Raw genomic sequence first — 21,701 nt, 5'->3', positions numbered from 1 at the left:
TATACCCAAGCTTTAGTTACCCTTAAGTTGAACTTACTTTAGGCCTCACTCCCGCCGATGCTTTCCTTTAGGGTCCCACACCCTAGCACCAATCCTTATGTATCCTCTAGGTTTTACCCTTAGCTCCCATGCTCAACCTTAGCTCCTACGCACCTCCGGAAGCATCTCGAGAAAGAAGTCTTAGGTATGGTCTCTCCTTATGGCTGGCGAGCCTCCTTACGTAGTCTAATGGACTTTAAACGACCCTCCCCGATAGTCGACAGACTCTAAAATGTTCCCGACGACAGGTCCTTGGCTCAGACCCCTTGAGCCGCCTCGCGTCGCCATAGTCGTCAGGTTGTAATCTTCGATTGACCTGATGGCTATACTTTGACTTTCGCCTTGTCCAAGCCTCAGTCAAAGTGGGGGCTCTGTAGATACCTCATTTCTGCACCTTCCGCAAACCACCTGGTGATGATTGGGCCGCATGTTTGGTACGCGGAACGATTTGTGACAGTTCGTAAGATTATCGTCAAGTGATTGCTCAAATATTAATGTCTACCTCTTAATTGTCATCTACGTCCCGATACGGTCGTTTTGACAGTAATTAGAGTACATTCGGAGTCCGGGCCTAAAACCGTCTCCATTTTCTGATAACCGCTAAATCCCGAGTCAGAATGTTCTGGAATGTTCCGGATATTTCTATTCCATATTTCATAAATTTGATCTTTTAGTAAGAAATTTACCGTAATATTCATATAAGATATTAAGGAAAACCGGATTATTTCCGTCCTACCATAACTCAAACACGGAAATCTTTCTTCTGCAGGAGGAAACCACTTGGGAACAGATGCACCAGGTGCTGCGCCTCTTCCAAGAGACGCAGTGGCTGCTGCGCCCCTTCCCAGGCCCTTTTCTGCATATTTCTCGTATCTTTTTCATATCTTTTCGAGATTCACTTCCAAAGAGTCTCCGAAACCCTAATTCCTTCACGTGATTAGTATAAATAGGAGCCTTCGCTCCTCATATTTCTCACGCGAGTGTCCGCCCTTCTCTTCTCCCTTTGCATTCTAGACTTTGTTCTTACTTTTCGGCGTCTACGTGCTTGAACTTTCGACCACGTAAGCTCAGATCCTTCTGAGTACCAGCCTCCCCGTTTGCATGACCGACCAATTTGACCAACTACACAATCAATCAACTTAATTAACTTAATCGTTTTCCTCTTACGAGGGCACTTTCTTTGCATTCGCGTCGAGCATCACTAATCGATATCTTAGTCCTTCTCGTTTCGTCAACATGTAAGTCTGAGGGTGTAAATCTCTCTTTTATTTATTGTATTTTACCTTTTGTATCATCAAATGTAAGGTTTATGTCAAAAATACCATTAAAACCGATTTCTAAAACCACGTTTAAAACCTCTTTTTTACGGATTTCCAGTAGATAACCGTCGAGAAAGGACGCAGCAACTGCTGCGCCTCTTCGAAGGAGCGCAGTATCTGCTGCGCCTCTGCGTGAGGCTGCCACAGTTCCTGCTTCCTTTCTTCTTCGTTCGTCCTCTGATATTCGTCAGAATCCTTTTGTTTGTTTCGTTTGTTTGTTAATTCTTCATGATAGCATATAGTTCACATGTATATTATAATCATCATCATTAATATGTTTTAATCATCATAAATCCGACTTAAATCCCAAATAATCAATATTTGCGGGTTTTCGTCATTGAATTCAATTCCGGGTTGTAGAGATTCAGTTCATCAATATTGGGTTTAAAATTCGTCTTTGATATAGCTTTCATCTGTTATTTCACATGTTCATCGCATATTCATCATTAAACCATCATATCTAACTTAGTTAATTGAATTAATTTGTTTGACTCATTAATATTTTTCACTTCTGTCATTATTCCATCTTGTAATTAATTCGTTTGCATCCGTCTCATCCATATTTTACTGTTTTCATGACCCATTCATATGTTAAATAACATGTTAATCACTTCCATCCGAGTAAATATCATTAATCGATCCTTAAATTCACCAATTAACATTAACGGCTTGCAATCACGGCTTCACAGCCAGAACTGAGCCAAGGAACAGTAGCAGCGTCACTGCGCTTATTTCTAAAGGACGCAGCTCTGCTGCGTCTGTTCCTGGCTGAGTTCTGTCCCTGAACTCCGTTTCTGCCTTGACCTAGTTTGTTTAGACTACGTATTAACTAACTATTATCCGTAATATCACGCTAATTCCTGTTCGTTTATTTATTTCTTTTATTCCTTTATTCGTTTTATCAAATTATCCGTTTTAAAGGTATTTTCGACATAAATCGCCTAATCCGTTGTAATTAATGTAATTTTCATTATTGTAATTTATAATTATTGTATTTCTTTTATTGTTTGTATGTTTTCACATGTAATTGAGCATTAAATCCCAACTTCGACATTAATTGTATGTTAAACTATGTGTCAACCGACTTAGTCTAATTCTCACATGTTAGGATCAATTTATTGGATGTTGCATTGCATGCATACAATCGACGATATATCGAGTACGAATAACTTCCCTAATCATTAGTAGAGGCCGCTATCGAGGCGGGCGGGATTAGGTGTTCGATCAAAAGAGCTTTCTAATACGTACCCTCACCCCTTACTCCAGATATCTGTGAACACCCGTGTTCATTGGCATCCACGAGAGTCATTCTAGACATAGAATGCTAAGGGTAACGATTGCCTAGTGTTCATGTCTTTACTTTGTGTCTTGACATGACACGAGGTACTCGAACGGTTCCAATTTCCCATAAAAATTGGTGGCGACTCCATACAAATGCAAACGCTTGTTTCCCAAGCGCCCCCGTGGCCCCCCCTGTCCACACATGTGACACACATGTCTAACCTGGCAGCAAAGTTGAAGACTTTAGGAATGGACGTAAGTGATACTTTCTTGGTCCAATTCATCATTAACTCTCTACCTTATGAGTTTGGTCAGTTTCAGGTGAACTATAACACCATAAAAGATAAATTGAACTATCAAGAGTTAAAAGCCATGCTTATACAGGAGGAGGGGAGATTAAAGAAGATGAAAGATCAAGCTGTTCATTTCTTGAGTCATGATGGTGCCAACAGCAGCAAGGCTGAACCGAGTAAGAAGGGTAAGAATGGTAAAAAAGGGAAAGTTTTTCTTTAAGGGACCTGAAAGTGCGATCCAGAAAGAGAAGAAGTGTCACTTTTGTAAGAAAACGGAACACTTCAAGAAGGATTATCCTAAAAGGAAGGCATGGTTCGAAAAGAAAGGTAAACATTATAGTTTTGTTTGCTTTGAATCAAATCTTATAGAAGTACCTAGTAATACTTGGTGGTTAGATTCTGGTGCAACTACTCATATTTCTCACATTAAACAGGGATATCGTATGATCCAGCCCATAAGAGGAGCTGAACAGTTTGTATCCATGGGAAACAGGATGAAAGCACGCATTGAGGGCATTGGGACTTACAGATTAATCTTAGACACTGGTTGTCATATAGATCTTACAGATTGTCTCTATGTACCCGATTGTGCTAGAAATCTCGTATCATTAAGTAAATTGGATAATTTAGGTTTTAACTTTAAGTTTGGACATGGTGTATTTTCTATGTACCGAAATGAATACTTTTATGGTAGTGGTACTTTGATTGATTCACTTTATAGGTTCAATCTTGATGTTAAATTTTCTGATTCCCTATTTATTGTTGAGAGTCAAGGTATTAAACGTAGTGCATCGAATGAAAAATCAACTTACTTGTGGCATCAAAGGCTTGGTCACATATCCAAAGAAAGGTTAACGAGGTTGGTAAAAGATGAAATTCTACCTCAATTGGATTTTAGTGACTTAGATGTGTGTGTAGACTGCATTAAAGGTAAGCAGACTAAACATACAATAAAGAAATCAGCTACAAGGAGCTCTCAGCTTTTAGAAATTTTACACACCGATATTTGTCGACCTTTTGACACTCCATCTTGGAGTGGTGAAAAGTACTTTATTACTTTTATAGATGATTTCTCGCGGTATGGTTTCACTTATTTGTTGCATGAAAAGGCTCATTCTGTGGATGTCCTTGAGATATTCATTAATGAGGTGGAAAGGCAGCTAGAAAAGAAAGTGAAAATTGTGAGATCGGATAGAGGTGGTGAGTTTTATGGAAGGTTTACTGAAAATGGACAATGTCCTGGTCCATTTGCAAAGTTACTTGAAAATAGGGGTATTTGTGCACAATACACAATGCCCGGTACACCTCAACAGAACGGTGTTGCTGAATGGCGGAACCGTACTTTAATGGAAATGGTTAGGAGCATGTTAAGTAATTGCTCTTTACCTCTTTCACTATGGATTTATGCATTAAAGACAGCAACCTATGTTTTAAATCGGGTTCCTAGTAAAGCAGTTCCTAAGACTCGTTATGAACTGTGGACGGGAAGGAAATCGAGTTTAAGACATCTTCGAGTTTGGGGTTGCCCAACTGAAGTAAGGTTGTATAACCCAAATGAAAAGAAGCTAGATCCTAGGACAGTCAGTGGTTATTTCATTGGCTATCCTGAAAAGTCAAAGGGATATAGGTTTTACTGTCCTAATCACAGTACGAGAATAGTAGAGACCGAAAATGCTAGATTCATTGAGAACGGTCAAACTAGTGGGAGCATTGAACCACGAAAAGTGGACATCAAAGAAATTCAGGTTGAAGTTTATTCTTCTCCTGAAGTTGCACGTGAAATTGTTGTACCAATCGTGTCGTCACAGTCAAATGACATAATGGGACAACAACGAAACGAAGTGCAAGACCCACAAAATGACAATAACAATGATGATCAAGTCACAATTCAAGGGGAGAATAATATGTCACGTGAACAGTCAAGGCAACCTGTAAAGCAAAGGAGGGTAGTCAATATTCCAGAGGAACAATTAAGGCGATCTATAAGAGAAAGAAGATCAGCCATCCCAGATGACTACGAGACATATAACGTTGAATGTGACTTGAGCATTAGTGAGGATCCCGTCTCATTCCGTAAGGCCATGGAAAGTGATAATTCTGAAAATTGGTTAATTGCCATGAAAGAAGAGATGAAATCTATGGGTGACAACAAAGTATGGGACTTAGTAGTGTTACCTGAGGGTTCTAAGGCCGTTGGGTCGAAATGGGTCTATAAGACCAAAAGGGACTCTAAAGGTAACATTGAAAGGTATAAGGCTCGACTTGTTGCCAAAGGTTTCACTCCGAAATATGGAATTGACTATAAAGAAACTTTCTCTCCGGTGTCAAAGAAAGATTCTTTAAGAATTGTCTTGGCTTTGGTAGCTCATTATGATCTAGAGCTTCACCAAATGGATGTAAAGACCGCTTTTCTAAACGCTGAGCTTGAGAAAGAAGTATATATGAACCAACCTGAGGGATTTGCATCCCCGGGTAATGAAGATAAGGTGTGTAGGCTGAAGAAGTCGATATATGGACTAAAACAAGCTTCTAGACAATGGTATTTAAAGTTTAATGATACCATCACGTCATATGGATTTGTAGAGATTACCGTTGATCGGTGTATCTACATTAAGATCAGTGGGAGTAGATTTGTTATTTTAGTCTTATATGTTGACGATATTTTGCTAGCTGTGAATGATCTAGGCATGTTACATGATGTAAACAAAATATCTATCTAAAAACTTTGAAATGAAAGATATGGGTGAGGCATCCTATGTGATCGGAATTGAAATTTTCCGTGATAGATCACAAGGATTGTTAGGGTTGTCTCAGAAAGCTTACATTGACAAAGTTTTAGAGAGATATAGAATGAATGGATGCTCCGTAGGGATAGTTCCTATACAGAAAGGGGACAAATTTAGTAAAATGCAATGTCCCCGTAATGAGCTGGAACGAAAAGAAATGGAGAAAATTCCCTATGCATCTGTGGTTGGGAGTTTGAACTATGTTCAGACATGTACTCGACCGGATATCGCCTTGTCATTTGGAATGTTGGGTCGGTACCAAAGTAATCCCAGGATGGACCACTGGAAAGCTGCAAAGAAGGTCCTTAGGTACTTACAAGGCACTAAGGAGCTCATGCTTATTTATAGGAGATCCGATCATCTTGAGGTGATTGGTTATTCAGATTCAGATTATGCCGGATGTGTTGATAGTAGAAAATCAACATTTGGCTACTTGTTCCTTTTAGCTGAAGGGGCAGTATCATGGAAAAGTGGGAAGCAGTCTGTCATTGCTACTTCTACTATGGAAGCTAAATTTGTGGCATGCTTTGAGGCCACTATTCATGCATTGTGGTTGCGAAACTTTATCTCCGGACTTGGGATCGTCGATAGTATTGCCAAGCCGCTGAGAATTTATTGTGATAATTCTACAGCCGTCTTCTTCTCTAAGAATGATAAATACTCCAAGGGTGCTAAGCACATGGAATTAAAGTTCTTATCGGTCAAAGAAGAGGTACAGAAACAAAGAGTGTCATTTGAACATATAAGAACGGATAAGATGGTAGCAGATCCATTAACTAAAGGATTACCACCCAAGGCGTTCATTGGCCATGTAGAACGCATGGGTGTTGTATCAAAGACCTTGTTATTATAAAGTTAATATGCTTGTAATAAATATGACATCTAGAATTCACTTATAGTATTGTTTCTGCTATAATAGACATGTTAATCATTATAGTATATGTATACATTACAGTTATTAGATTACATGTGACTTACTGTGAGAATTAATGTTCTTCTCAAATTAAAGTTTTACCTAGATTTGGAATTGATTTGTGATACATGGAAGGAATCATGTCGATTAGTAAATGACGTGTGACCGCCATGATCCAATTAGTTCTATTTCGATTAAGGATATGAAATTTAGTGAGCTTAACATAAAAGTGCACATTATAGTAATTGAACCATCAAGTCAACACAAAGGCCAAGTGGGAGAATGTTGGAATATTTAATTATATTCGAGTGGCCTAAGTGTTTCGGTTTAAATATAAGTTAAGTTCATATTAAATATTACGAGACTTTAATATGAAAGATGATACCGTGATGGATCGGTCTCGATTAAATGTAATTAAAGTACGGGAATTATTATTCCCTCCAGCTTACCCTAATAAGTCGTCTTTCACGAAAAGGTACGAACGGTTTTGTTTTGTGAAAAGGTATGTAACCCATCATATATATATGATGGGATACAGTAAGAAAAGGATAATAATTATAAATCATCCTGACAAAAACAAAAGGAAGATACGTACATTAAAGCAGTGAAAGGGGAAAGTCAGTTTCTTCTCCATCATCAAGAAACAATAAAGAAAGGGGTTAAGGAGGAGAATCAATCGTCTTATACTTCTTATTGAATTGATTGCGTCTGTAAGACATGGACCAAGGTTAGTCCTTTATTTCGTCTATTGATTGTATTAGGGTTGAATTAATTCAAATCTATATTGTATCTTGGGACTGATTTCATTATTGAAATCGTAAAGTTAATCTTACAATATATAGTACTCTTTTTGAAATATTAATTGAACGAGAATGTCGGTCTTTTCAAACTCGTTGAGCTTTTGTATCAGGAATGTCGTAGTTTGTCTAACCTGAGAATATTCGTCGAACGGGAAAATCATCCCGTCCAGAACAACCAGTTTTCAACTGCACCACCTTTAATCGAAGCACAAATTAAATGAGCCGCATATCGGTTTAAATTTTTATTTCTTAAAGTACTCCGTAACTTTTTTTTTTATATTATGGATGACAAGATCCCGCCCATGAGCGCTTTAAATATTCGCCAACAGACAAGAATTACGCAAAGGAAAATGAAAGGGTGCCATCGGGTGACACCCAATTTGGGCTCCACCCTCTCACATGGGGTGAGTGGGGACCCTTTCAATTAAGAATGGCTGTGAGAGGGTAGCACCCAATTTGGACGTCACCCGGTGGCGCCCTATCACTATCCGCAGGCAAATTGGGGAACTCCATTTCATACAAATTTAATAGATAAATATTGATAGTCCGTGTTTGGCGTATAGAGAATATATCTTATTCCTAATTCTAGTTATTGTAATATATTTAGCTAGGGTCGTTTATGGTAAATATTTCCTAATTCTAGCGTCCTATATTTTCTGTATCTTGTGTATATTTCGATTTCCATATTCTCTAATTATGTAACCCTAGAATCGTAGCCATGTACTCTAGTATATAAGTTGTATTCATGTATCGTAAACAATGCAATGCAATTCAATAATATTCAACCGTTCATAATTCTATCATGGACATCAAAACTAGTATGTTCATATGATAAGCTGATCTTATAACAGTGTTTTTTATAAAACCAAATACTCCTTTATATAAGGGTATTTTTTTTTATATGTAAACAAATGATTGAGACTGATAACGGAGAGACGATGGGATATCCCAAATGGCCAAACATTTTTGAAATTTAATAATTTTGGTCGTTTTTTTCTAACCATAGAAACAATTGACCCCAAATCTACGGTAAGCTGATTATGATGAAAGCTAAGTTTTTGTTTCTGAGCGTAGAAGATCTGAGAGGGCAAAGTCCTAACCGTCACAAGATTTAGGTACGTACCGTCTTGAATTTTTTATTAAGATTTAATGTTTCGAAATGGCCGTTAATGGAGGTTATTGGTAGTTAAAAAAGTACTTTTATTTTGTAATTATGCACGTAAGATGTAACGTTTGCACATGATCAGTTGAATTCTTGAGTTGCTTGTCGAAGTTGATCAGTCTATTTCGTAGGATTGAGAATATATTACAAAATTTATCTAATTTGTTCGCTCTATTGATAAAAATAGTTTTTTATTCAATAATTAAGATTGGCATATTAGCGTTAAAATTACATATATCAAATATGATACATATGATATAATTTCCCTTTATCACAAATAAATTAAACACGTATGGGAGTTTCTATCGACTATAAATTTCTCTACAAAAATTAAATACGAGTACATGCATGTTCTTAAATATATATTAGTGCTCTAATCAAAGTACAATACCTTTTAGTTAAAATTCAATAACTACTATTTTACGAGCAAGTAAGTTGTTTAACTTTATTTTTTAGGGGAATTTTAAATAATACTCGGTATGTATAATTTTTTCATGGTATACATACCATATTTTTTTTTACAAACTTCATATAACATGTTTATTATTAAAATTCATCTTCTTAAAACAACAAAGGGAATGATAATAGCTCAATGCATCTTTTTACCTCTCGATTAACATTGATATACATTCATGTATATATAATACAATCACATTTTTTTTTTGTGAATGTTACAAAAGAAAAACAACATTATCATCATCTCGATATTTCAAATACTTCCGTCTTAAAAACAGAGTAATGAATCGGATGTACGTACCTTGTCTATTACAGTCCATAATGGAATGAAAGTTATTATCTTTTCACCCATTAATTCACTTACATATATAGACAACTCACAAGTAAATTATTCAACATATTCATAACAATCTAGGAATAATTAATTCATAATAGCAATTAATTAAATTTATTAATTAATTGCCATTAAAATTAACCCGAGAACGGTAAGTTTGGCCAGCTTTCCATCCAACAGGAATTATATTAGTCAAGATTAAAATGTTTCCAGACTGCTCTTCAGTCAACCTTATAGAAAAAGGTGGTTGAAGAACAACTCCAGTATTTACGGCCCAAGTTACACCTGACGAATCACGCATGCTTATCCATCCATTACTTGATTGGGCTTGAAGCTCCACTTTCGATATACCGGTTCCTTCTACATACTCTATTGCTACTGCCAAGTAATATGGGTTTGATCCCGGGTCGACTCTTACTTGTACTGTCACTCCTGGATAGTCACATTCTACCCTGCACCCCAACAATTATTATACTTAAATTAGCCTGTTGTATAACGACAATAATAATTAGGTTGAATTATACAATGGTGTTATATAAGTTGAACTTAAGGTTAATCAATTACGAGAGTATACGCTCATGTGTTTCTAATTATTAATTACCAACGAGTCTTGCCCGTTTCACTATTATTTACTCTGTATTATATAAGTATAATGTTATGTCATGTATGTTACCTTGATGTATATTTTGTAATACTCCTTATTTTCTATAGTTGTAAATTACATTATTGCTTACGTACATTCTATATTGGAGTTGAATAACTCCGGCGTTTCGAAGTTTATCGGCAAGGCCGGTTTTCGCCAAGGCTCCAAAAGCTGTACCACTTAGATCAAAATGGGCTGTTTCAGAATTAGAAGTAGTGCACCCTGGACACTCATCTGTTATTGTTACTGTCACAGGATTTCCTGAGCATGCTTCATTTTCCGTGCATTTTACCTGTTTTGGCACAAAGACCAAGAAAAGTGAAAGGGATCATTTATTAGCAAGCACGTGGAAGCTTGTGGATGATCAAATTATCCTTGAAAAACATTCCTAAAATATAAAGGTAAACAAATGAATGTATCACCTTAAAATGAAATATGTAAACAAATAACCGGAACGTAGGGAATTAATGATAATGGATCATATGCTTTCATGCATGTATGCATGTATGATGTATGTATGAATGTGTCATTATTACCTCATAGCAAACTCCACATCCTTTGTCGTTTTGGTAAATTGAAGGTCCTCCGGCAGAGATCATGGAAGAATATGGATATTTATTTACGGTATCCCTGAAACCGCAAGCTCCACCTATATTTGCATCGACCAACGTATTTATAGTTAAGATTTAAAACAGATTACGGAGTATTATTATTAAGGTGCACGATGTAAAGCAATGAGTTATTATACGTTATACAAGTATACAACGGTCTTATTTAAGTTCTGTGGAATAATAAAATATGATTAATTGAAGTTAATTAGAGACACAAAACTAATAGGTACACCAATATGATTATATAATAATATTTTTGGAGTAGCATTTTCTTTACTTCAATTCATACCATCACTTCCGGCGCCATTAGCAGCTCCATACCACGTTGCGCCAGCCAGAGACCAGCCGGAACCATAACTTTGAGCATACATTGATGCATTCAATAGTTTAGGATTGAAACATTGACAACATTGCATAAGGACAATGAAGGTTAGTAACCTAAGAGACATTGTAGACAAGGAGGAATTAAGAAAATAATATTGGTAAGCCGTACTTGAAGGTATGATGAGTGAAGAAAATTGATAGTATTTATAGAGTAAGAAAAGATTTGATGAACGTGCTATATTCGACATTAAGCCTTTAATTGGGGAAGATTATAAGAATAAGTCCTCGTGAAAATGTTAAATTAAATTTATATAGTGTATCATTCATCTTACTTCTTTCGTCCTGGTTATTTGTTTATGATACGAATTGAGCAAAATGATTTAGAACGATTTGGATAAAGGTGAGGACCTGTTCGTACTAGGTCTGCGAGACTGAATCGAACGATTTTGAGAACAAAAGAATAAAAATTAGCGGACTGTTTTTGGCGAACCGAACGTACTAGGTACGACCAGTTCTGGATTTTGCATATAAGGGATAGTGTTTTGAACAAGTAAGACCTATTACTTGATCAAAGTGAGTGAGACCAAGACCTATTGATCAACAACTCGAGAATTTCAATTAGAATCGCGTTCTAACTAAAATCAGTTTTGTTTCTACGCAAGAAACGATTTTGTAAACACAAGTTTTCTGAAAATTCTTAGATATTTTATTCAAGCAAATGAAGGCATTATATAGCCCCATTGAGCCGTGCAAGCCTAGCAAAGTGAAGAGTTTATCATTTACTCTTCACTTAATTACAATCATTAAAACAACTAATACATTGAACTTAGACAAACAACATTTTAAGCTAACATTTTATTGTTAAGATAATCTGAAAATGTAAAATAAAAGTGAAGCTTGGACCGTCCTCTTCTCTTGGTAAACGTGCCACCATCAGTCCCCATGCACCATACTTAGCAAAGTAACATAGGAAAAACAATTAGAGTTCATAGGCTGAAAATTACGAGCCACAATCAGACTGTCACCGTGAGTGTTCACAACCAGCTCGTCCAGCCCGTTAACCAAATTCGAGTCATTAACTTGGTCATTAGCTTGGTTCGCATCAGTTTATTTTTGATTTTGACACAAAAACTAAGGAGATGAGGACCATTCGGGGGTGTTGTTGTTGAGTGACAAGTGGACAACAGGTTATCTGTATTGTCAAATTACCTAATAAAATTATTTTCAATATAAAATGGTAAACAAATATATAAGATACTTATAAATAAAATAGATAAATATATAATCGAAATAAAGGAGTTGTATTTTAATCCTTGTATGTGGCAGTTATAAAATGTGTTTTTGTTATTCTAATAGATTGAACTATTTGAGCAATTATTCTAATAGATTGAACTATTTGAGCAATGGAGCTATAGTCATGAATAACATGGCATGATGAATTGATTACATATGATGTGTGCAGGGGTGAAAATGAAAACTAAACAACCGTAGCCGCAAATTAGGAAATTAGTCCATACATACATTGACTTTGTTGCTATTAATTGATCTCCTTTGATTTTGCATAATTTTGGGATTTAGGATTAATTTATTTATTTCATGATTTTACAATTTAGTTGTGATACTCATGACTAGACCTGACAAAATGGGTCAGATTCGAATGACCCGATTCAAAAAGGCTGATCTAAGACCCGAAAATGACCCAAGCTTGCTTGACCCGAATATGACCTAAAACCCGAATTAACCCGACTCATACCCGACCCGAGTGACCCGATTTGCCAGGTCTACAGTCATGACCAATTAGATTAATTAGTAAGTGTTTATGCTACCTTAACTAGATAACTTGGATTCGAGCTCTGAAATAAAGGGAGAGTTTATTATGAGTGGTTCTACGTTGACGAAATTTGACAGAATAAAAAAAAAACTTATGGTCATGCTTTGTTGTTTTTATGAAAGTACCACGGATATTTTTTAAAAAAAACTAAAGGGATGTTACTCAAAAAACGAAAAAACAAAGATATTTTTTTATTCAAATGAGCGTACTATATCACGAATAAGCATTTTACCCAAGATAGATCATTTGTTGCCATGGAGCTGTTGGAGGTCTTTGAAATCCAGCGCTACCTAAACCCTCCTATGAGTACCTCTAAAATCACCCCATCTTTCGCTTGTTTAACCTTCACAAAATCACAAGGGAAGTAGCTAGAAGAAATTGGTAACTCTTTAATTAGCCCCATGCCCCTCCCGTCTCCACCCCCTTCCTTTAGAACCTCTAAAATTGCTCACTCCCCAACTCTAGTCGTCACGTAATAACCCCGAGTTGTCCTGTGAAGAAACCTTAACAACTTTTTTCCCTTATTACCCATCTAATGAAAAGCAAATTCACCTTTAATTATATAAGGTCACCTAATAATAACATAAAATAACATGAATTACATAAAATCAACTCTTTTTTTCCCTTATTATTACCCATCTAATGAATAGCAAATTTATTTATTATTCAAACCCGTCTTATATTTTATACAATATCCGTCTTACATAAATCGGGTAAAATAGTTTGACAAACCAAGCCAAAATTCAACCAAAAAATTCAAAACCAGTACTCATCCGATGATGGACGATGGGCGATCGCAGGATGAGATTTCTAAGTTATATAGTAAGATATTTTCCAAGGTGTTTATTGAGGAGTCTACGATGGAATCCTCCTTCGTCTACTATCATCGTGAATCTGAAAAACAACGACCTCTATCTTACTTCCGGGTATCTCTTTCTTCCCCCTTTATTATTATTATTGTTATTATGGTTGTTAGTTTGTTACTGCTGTTGTGTTGTTATTGTTGATGAGGATGATGATTAATTTTAATTGGGGAAGGGATGGTGTTGGTGATGGCGAGGCGGTCGAAGGTTAGGGTTAGGCAAAGTGGTAACTTACACATAATTAATAACAGAGTGTTTTTAAGACTTGGCTTTGTTCAACCTAATTTCATTAATTCAATACAACAACAACAACAACAACAACAACGACAATGTTCAAATTCCGATTCATGTCCATAAAATGTGACTAAGTTTTTACGCTGGCCGCCAATTTCATTAATTCAATATATAAATATCAATAGGTTGATAGATACCCTGGTGATGATTTGTTACTACAACTTTGCGACAAGGATCATGTTCCATGGATTAAACAACACGTTAAGGACTCTGAGCTTCGTCATGTTCAAGATGCCATCAAGGAAGGAGTTGCTATACATGTCTATTGGGCTTTGGCCAACCCTTTCTGCCTAAATCTTAAGAAAGTATCCAAAGCTGTTGACGACTTCAGTGTTTACAACTCCGCAATCACTGCTGCTGCTGCTTTGGTTTACTCACTTTATCCCCAGGTCTCATCTCTATATTCTTGCTCTCTGCTCTTTCTTTTACATTGTTTTATTTACGCCTTTCTTCATTACAGGATTTCTTATACAAGTTAGGCAGTCGTCGATTATTGCATAAGCAGGTGGATGATTTGTGGAGCCAACTTTCAGTGTGGGGCAGACAGGTTTGTGCTGCTCTAGGGACTTTATTTTTTTTTTTATTTTTTTTTTCCCATATCATTCGTACTGTACTAAATTTGTCTCAGACTTCCCAACTTCATTGTCCTAACTAACAAGTTAGGAATTCTCGCCATGGATCTGTTAATTTATAGGGTCTCTCAGTTGATGAAGTGTGCAAGTTAATTGTCCATCAGAAGATCGACAAGGACAAATATTCCGTCGTGACAGAATATGATATCATTTCCTTGCTCAATGTAAATTCCTTAACCTTGCTAGTTTTGATTGCAGTTCTTTTATTATGACTACATGTCTTATCTTCTTGTTATTTTCCTTGTGCAGGACTATGATAACCAATGTTGCGAGAATAGATTTCTGACTCCCTCTCCTCTCTATATCGTAAGCTCTAGTCACAGCAGTCTTCATTATTTCTTGGCTGTACTGATTTATGTATTTATATGTTTGCTTGTTGATCCTTTTTCCCCAGTGCTATGAAGAAGAGGATGATAAAAAAGAAACTGTAAGTGCTGGTGGTACCTTCACCATATATACCACTTCTCTTGGCTTTGAGATGTAGTATCTATCGTCATTCTACATTTATTTTTTTCTTGTTGATGCAGGATACTATTCTCCTTGATATTAAGGCTGTAGTTGACAAGATCGAAATTTTAGATATTGCAAAGGTCAAACTTCAGATACTATTACATTATTGATTATACATCATACTAACAAAGATTCCAAAGCTGTTTAATGGATCAACTTATCTGCCAACACTATTTTCTTTATCACTAGTGCAGGTTGATGACTATACTCGATTGCTGATTAAGATCTTCAGAGGAGATGCTGTGACTGACAATGAAGCTTTAGCAAATATATATGAACCTGTATTTGCCAAAGCTCTGGAAACCGTTTATACCACAGACTTCCAAAATTCTCCTTGGCTTCCCTACCTTTCCAAGGACGGTCTTTCACACGAAGACATAATATGTTCCTTCGAGTGTAGCCTATGCATGATTTTAAGAAATGTGATAGCACCGGTAAGTATTTTTGGTACCTGGTTTCTTCAAGATTGGAGTTTCCAAATATTCTGTATTAATTTCTTTGGTTGCAGTTGGAAAGGCACCTGCCAAAGGTACTGGATCCTTTCTATCAATTGTGCGATTCCAGATCTCTTGAGTTATCTCCTGAAGTCTGTGAAATAATCCAAGTTGCCGAGCTTCGTCGGATAGCCCTAGGGAGTCGTTTTATCGGCTTGAAGCATTTAATGTGGGCTTTTTATGAATGCGGATATGGTAACACTTGAGAAAATTAACCTTACTTAGCCTTGTTCTATATTTTTCAGCTAAATGTAGTTAAGCCGTGCTCTTGTATCTGAGCCTTTCCTTTGTGGGTATACACAGGGCTCCCTGTTAATTTCTGGAGGGAGACAAATATCATTTCTGACGATGGAGATTATCCTCCTTATCATGTCTATGTGGCTTCTGTCAAGTTGGCTATGTTGTTTGGTATAATCTCTCTGCCCTGCTTATTTGTCTTGCCTGTAATGCAAAAACATCCGCTTTTTGTTGTTTCATCTTCAAAGTAACTTGTGCCGGTAGTCTCATTGACTTGTAGATATAGAGTATATTATTTGTTTCCTGAACACTGTCCGTCAGAAGTGTGTGTAGTTTCCGTCTCAATCTTGACCATGACAAGCTACATTACCAAACATTAAGTAGTAGTAGTTTCTAACTTCTAATTATCCGTAGGTCTTGTCTTTTATTTTCAAGTATGCCAAAAGCTACTTTTTCAGATTCTATGGTGTATCCTCGTACTCATATAGTGTCGTGACATCCCATGAACTTTATAAGCAAATGACGATTTTATTGTTAATTTTATCTAACTTAAAGTTTATGATGTTCGGATAGATAGCCCCAAGGGCATATAAGTAAGGACTGCGAAAGTAAATTAGAAATGATGCCACAGTTGACATTCTAGTTCCGCCATATTGGGATTCTGCTTGGATTTTGTTCAGCTTGGTGCTTTTGAAGGGTTGGCTGCAAAATCACTTTGTATCTGTCTGTAACATGTTCTTTTGGTCTTCAGGAGAAAAAGTTGTGAAACTTCAGCATTTTGTCTTTGCCATTCTCCGATGGAAAATTATTGGCGATGGAGATCAGGTAAGCTTAGAAATATCTTGGTTTGTCGAAGTTGGTCTTTTGCTTTCTTCAAGTTGGTAATATAGACATGGTGCTATCTTTTATTTTATTTTTATCGTTGCAAGGTGACTGAAATGGAAGAGGACTTCAGAGTTTATATGGAAGGTTTGTCACCCTTCTTACCATATTGTACCGATTTGTTTTTGAAGCCACACTATTAGAACCTTTGGGTGGTTACAGGAGCTGCTTTTCAAGCCACTGTTAATATTTATTGTTGTCTTCATGCTTAGTTTTGGATAGCATTAAGAAGACAAAGGTTGCAACAGAGGGTATCATTGAAAAGGATATAGAAGAAACAGGGAACGACAATATTTCGAATAAGAAACGCAGGATTGAGACGACTTAGCCTGAGCTCAGAACAGGGGGAGAATTTGAGTTCTGATTTGCTTCAATTCCTCCAGACTGGGGAAAATGCGGAGTAATGATTTTTTTGCTTAAAGCCGACAAGTGTCTTTGCAACTCGCCTTCTTATGGGTGCTAAATATTAAACTGCCTGATGGCTCTTCTTCTGGAAGTTATCAGATATGATGCTAATGAACTGTTTTATCAAGGAGGCTCCAAACCAGAGAAAAATTGTGGATCCCCATGGTTACCAAGAAGCGTCTTCCGAATGATTTGTGCTTAGTGACATTGACTTCTCAAGCTCAAAAGTCATTGATTATTGTTGTACGATAATCAATGAGCAGTATGAATTACTTTTGGATCGGTCCATGTATATAAGTGTGAGTGATAGAACCGATTCTACTTGTGTACGTAGGCGCTTTACATTTAATAGGGCATCGTATACACGAATCACCTGTGTATGTAGCCTCTGTGCTGCTGTTTGATCAAACAGCTTGTCCATGTCTTAGATTCTCAAGGCTTTCAAAGGTTTTGTTTCCTGGAGTTTCAACTCCTCTCTTATGAGAGACAGTGGTGATGGATTTTGGCGTTTCGGGGTCACTTCAATGCACCCGGAAGTCCGGAACAGATTAGATCCCAGCATAGGTTAGTTTTAAGTATAAGATGGGTGATTTTTGGCAACAGTTTTTACTTTTTAGCATCGATCGCTATTTGTGTTTTGTAACTTTAACTATGGATTCGAATGTCGGATTGATTTGCAGGACTCGAGTTAAATTTATCTACCACAATTTTCTCAGTCTACTCTATCTAACATCGCTATTTGAGTTTTGCAAGTCGTCTCAATCCTGCGTTTCACATTGTGTCTCAAAAATATATTGATCTCATAAAGGACATGTAAAATAGCTCAACAACTTTTGTGTAAGAGCTCAACAACTTTGAGGCGGTTGTACAATGCTATTATATAACTGGTTGTAGGATAGTATTCGTAATGATGTTGTTGTTGTTGTTGACTCTGTCTAACATCGTTCTTTGCCTGCCTCGGTTGTTCATGGATACATTTTTTATGGATGATACATGATTCATGAGCTCATTTTGTCGACAACATTGGTAATTGGTAGTTTAGTGTTGTAACTTGTAACAACAGTAGGTTAATGAAAATTTCATAATTATGTAAGCTTTTGATATTGTAATATTTGTACAATTTAGGACTCCATGTCTCTATATATCATCAACATATGTAGATGGTGAAATATATACTCTTGTCAAAGTTGGTATCAAAATGGTATCGAATTCATGACCTATCGTATGATATTTGGTAAAGTATATACTAATCGAGGGTATAGAAGTAAGAATCTTAAATCTTATAAGGGAGTAATTTTAAAAAACTGAATTTTAAAAAGAAGTAATTTTTAATTTACTTTAGGATAATTATTACATGTGGTTGTACACTTGTACATATCAAACTCCCACGAGAATTTGTGAATTACTCCACAAAGTAAATTATGATTAGTGAAAATTAACCCGAGATCGATATGTCTGGCCGGGTTTCCATCCGACCGGAATAACACGATCCAACACTAAGGTACGTCCAGTCTCCTTTTCGGTGAGCCTAAGAGAAAGGGGTGCTTGAAGAACATAGCCTGGATTAATTGCCCAAGTTGCACCATGAGATTCAAACATGTTCATCCATCCTTTTGATTGTGGTTGTACCTCTACTTTTGCAATACCCTTTCCATCTTCAAACTCTATTGTTGATGCAAAGTAGTACGGGTTCGACCCTGGGTCCACACTTACCGCCACTGTCACCCCTGGATAGTTGCACCCTACCCTGCAACATACAGATTAAATAATAAGCATAAAAGTAATTGTCACAAATTCTTGCATAAAACAGTCTTACAGTGAGTATATGACATTGTCTCACGATTACTTAAATACCCTTTGTAAAAGAGAATTTGTGTTTAATGGAAGATTATTCGATAATTTATAATGTAAGATCTTTTTATAGAAGACATGTCAAAAAGTGAAAGAGCGGTAGTTACTTGCTAAATTGCACTTTAAGAACACCGGCATTTCGCAACTGATCATCCATGCCGCGTTTAGCCATGGCTCCGAAAGCAGTGCCACTAAGATCAAAATGGAATGCTTCCGAGGTGCAACCTGGACATTCATCTGTAACTGTTACTGTCACTGGATTTCCTGAACATGCTGAATTTCCTGTGCATTTTACCTATATAGTTGAATGATACACACAAAAGAAAATAAGTAGAAAGTCTTGTATACAATACAATTCATAACACACAAAAAACAAAATAATTATGGAATAGTTATAATTAAGAAATTATTTTAAAGTTTACTCCCTCCGTCCTGGTCATTTGTAGACCAAGGAAAGGGAAGGAGCCAATTACTAAATGACAAGTGGAATAAATTGAGTGTGAATGATCAAATTACTTATCAAATTCATTCTTAAAATAGAAAGGACAACAAATAACCGAGGCACTCAAAAATAAAAAAGGACAACAAATGACCGGGACAGAGGGAGTAATTTTCTTTATAGGTGTCATATGATGTTTTTAATGTTAGATATTCTTTATAGGTGTCATATGATGTTTTATTAATAAATTCGTCTTCTAAAACGAAAAACTTACTTGATAGCAAACTCCACATCCTTGACCCGATTGATAAATTGAGGGTCCTCCGGCAGATATCATTGCGGAAAATGGAGGATGCCCCACTGCATCCCTATAACCACAAGCCCCACCTATACGCAATGGCACTCACGAAATAAAGTTTTTGTATAAAATCATTATATAAAATTTATGTAATTAACTAGTCCAACTATAAATAAAATAAAAATAAAAAGATTATGCACCATCTATCTCATTTAGAGTGACCGAACCGGGATTTAAAATAAATAAAAGTTTAGTCAAATTTTTTATACGTAAACCCTCGCTCCATCACTACTTAGCTAGTCTTTTTATAGTTCTTACCATCGCTTCCGGCACCACGAGGAGGTCCGTACCATGTAGCGCCAGCCAAACCCCAATTGGCGTCGATAACTTGGTCGTACATTGTCACATTCATAAGTTTAGGGTTGAAACATTGACAACATTCTAAAAGAACTAAGGAAGCTAATAACATATAAAAAGTTGTTGAGAAAGAGTAATTAAGAGCCATTTCAAGTTGTATAATGTAAATATGTAATTAAGATTACTGAAGAGAATTGTTAACAACACCACCAATTTATATAGTTTCTAGAATTCAATAAGATTTTTCGGGATGTATTTTGTTGATATAATGTCATAAATAAGCATATTGATAATTAAGCATATACATCACCTTTTTCCTAAGAAAATGAGAAGGATTGTGTGTTAATATTGTTTCCAAAAATTTGTGTTCACATTTTTATTGGAAAAATAATAATCATATAGTCAAAAACATTGAATATATCATGCCATAATTTTTTTCTTGGAAGGTGTTTATTTAATGAAAAAAATTCATGGAAATCTAACTTTGTATTTTTTGAGAAAATATCTTAATTTTGGATGTATATTTTTAGGAGAATATGAAAAGATATTTTGGCTAGACTTAGAAGTTGATTTATTTAAGAATTAAAAGAATATAATATATAATATAATATAATCCTACTGAAATTCACAAGTAATCTATTAAATTTTCTAACGTGTGCCCTAAGGGCACACATTAATAACCCATATATGGTAAGTTTAACAACAAATTCATTTAAGATACTCAAGTATATTCTCATTTTTACCATATTTAATGAGAATATATTGCTAAACTTACCATATATGGGTTATTAATGTGTGCCCTTAGGGCACACGTTAGAAAAACCCTTCTTAAAAAGTCAAAATTGTAATGAATATATGATATATAATAATATTGATTGGTCGCAAAGGTACCTTTTCCTTGTACGGTATAATGAAAATGAGGGTATGATATAGAATAATATATATTGATCCTAGAATAATATATCTAACATAATATGAAATGCTCTAGAATATTTTAGAATATCATAATTTATTCAGAATGGTATAATAATATATATCATACCTAAATATTTATGTTAAACATCTCGACATATCCCTAACAATGGGAAAAAAAACATCAAATAAATCATCGAGATTCTAGATATATGTGGTAACCTGCAAACTTTGCATACAGTCTACCAATCGAAGAACAAATTCTGGCATACTCACATAAGTCATAACTCATAGTACAAATTGTTGTGTAAAGTCACTTTATACAAGAATTTGAATAAACATTAAATATTTCATAACCGGAATTTTTTTTCAATTAAAATAATATGGTTATATTTTTCCAACTGTAACTTTGTTTTACACAATATTAATAGAAAATCGCCTCACCCGAGATTCATTGACTCGTGGATGTTAACACTTTTCTTTGGCTGAATTATTCCAGAGCAGATCTTCTGTTCCATTTCATGTCTCATCTTGTGTCACATCCCCTCTCCTAATGACACATTAGCACTTTGATATATAATATTATCATTTTTAATATTTCAAGTGTGATGTGTCAAGATATTAAAGTAATGGAATACAAGATGTGATATAAAAGTGGGACAGGTAATTCAGTACAATAATACACTTAGGCCCTGTTCTTTTGGACTTAATTTCAGTTCTAATAAATTCATTCGA

At 35.8% G+C, this 21,701-nt stretch overlaps 2 protein-coding genes and 1 pseudogene across 3 annotated transcripts; 1 reads left to right on the top strand and 2 right to left on the bottom strand.

Annotated features, from left to right (window-relative positions):
* Positions 1 to 8,524: 8,524 nt before the first annotated feature.
* Positions 8,525 to 13,195, bottom strand: LOC141594907 (expansin-B15-like; annotated as a pseudogene).
* A 34-nt stretch (positions 13,196 to 13,229) lies between these two features.
* Positions 13,230 to 17,824, top strand: LOC141596647 (uncharacterized). 2 transcript variants are annotated; one of them, XM_074416857.1, is made up of 13 exons: positions 13,230 to 13,718; positions 14,075 to 14,338; positions 14,410 to 14,496; positions 14,644 to 14,745; positions 14,831 to 14,887; positions 14,976 to 15,008; positions 15,109 to 15,171; positions 15,286 to 15,525; positions 15,600 to 15,780; positions 15,889 to 15,993; positions 16,574 to 16,647; positions 16,752 to 16,791; positions 16,927 to 17,824. In XM_074416857.1, the coding sequence occupies exons 1-13, from the start codon at positions 13,569 to 13,571 to the stop codon at positions 16,974 to 16,976; spliced, it is 1,446 nt and encodes a 481-aa protein (XP_074272958.1). In that variant the 5' UTR covers positions 13,230 to 13,568; the 3' UTR covers positions 16,977 to 17,824. The 2 variants fall into 2 exon arrangements, with proteins under 2 accessions (XP_074272958.1, XP_074272957.1); XM_074416856.1 differs by having other exon boundaries at positions 13,232 to 13,718; positions 16,917 to 17,824.
* A 710-nt stretch (positions 17,825 to 18,534) lies between these two features.
* LOC141594234 (putative expansin-B2) lies at positions 18,535 to 20,202 on the bottom strand. Its single transcript, XM_074414376.1, has 4 exons — positions 20,016 to 20,202; positions 19,674 to 19,786; positions 19,068 to 19,255; positions 18,535 to 18,856 (listed from the first exon to the last, which is right to left on the bottom strand). Exons 1-4 carry the CDS (start codon positions 20,200 to 20,202, stop codon positions 18,535 to 18,537), a joined length of 810 nt encoding a protein of 269 aa, XP_074270477.1.
* Positions 20,203 to 21,701: the final 1,499 nt, after the last annotated feature.

The sequence above is a fragment of the Silene latifolia genome, chromosome 8 (genome assembly GCF_048544455.1).
Source record: "Silene latifolia isolate original U9 population chromosome 8, ASM4854445v1, whole genome shotgun sequence".
Taxonomy (NCBI): Eukaryota; Viridiplantae; Streptophyta; class Magnoliopsida; order Caryophyllales; family Caryophyllaceae; genus Silene; species Silene latifolia.
Note: the sequence above shows the minus strand (reverse complement) of the source record. Positions and strands in the feature narration are given on the sequence as shown.

Bases quoted from the DNA above. Each gene is read 5' to 3' on its own strand.
- LOC141594234 (XM_074414376.1), bottom strand. From the start codon at position 20,202: ATGGCTCTTAATTACTCTTTCTCAACAACTTTTTATATGTTATTAGCT. The intron at 19,256-19,673 runs GTAAGTTTTTCG...TCAACTATATAG, and splicing joins GATGTGGAGTTTGCTATCAA to GTAAAATGCACAGGAAATTC. The intron at 18,857-19,067 runs GTAACTACCGCT...TGTATGTTGCAG, and splicing joins CTTAAAGTGCAATTTAGCAA to GGTAGGGTGCAACTATCCAG.
- LOC141596647 (XM_074416856.1), top strand. From the start codon at position 13,569: ATGATGGACGATGGGCGATCGCAGGATGAGATTTCTAAGTTATATAGT. The intron at 14,339-14,409 runs GTCTCATCTCTA...TCTTCATTACAG, and splicing joins TTTACTCACTTTATCCCCAG to GATTTCTTATACAAGTTAGG. The intron at 15,172-15,285 runs GTCAAACTTCAG...TCACTAGTGCAG, and splicing joins AAATTTTAGATATTGCAAAG to GTTGATGACTATACTCGATT.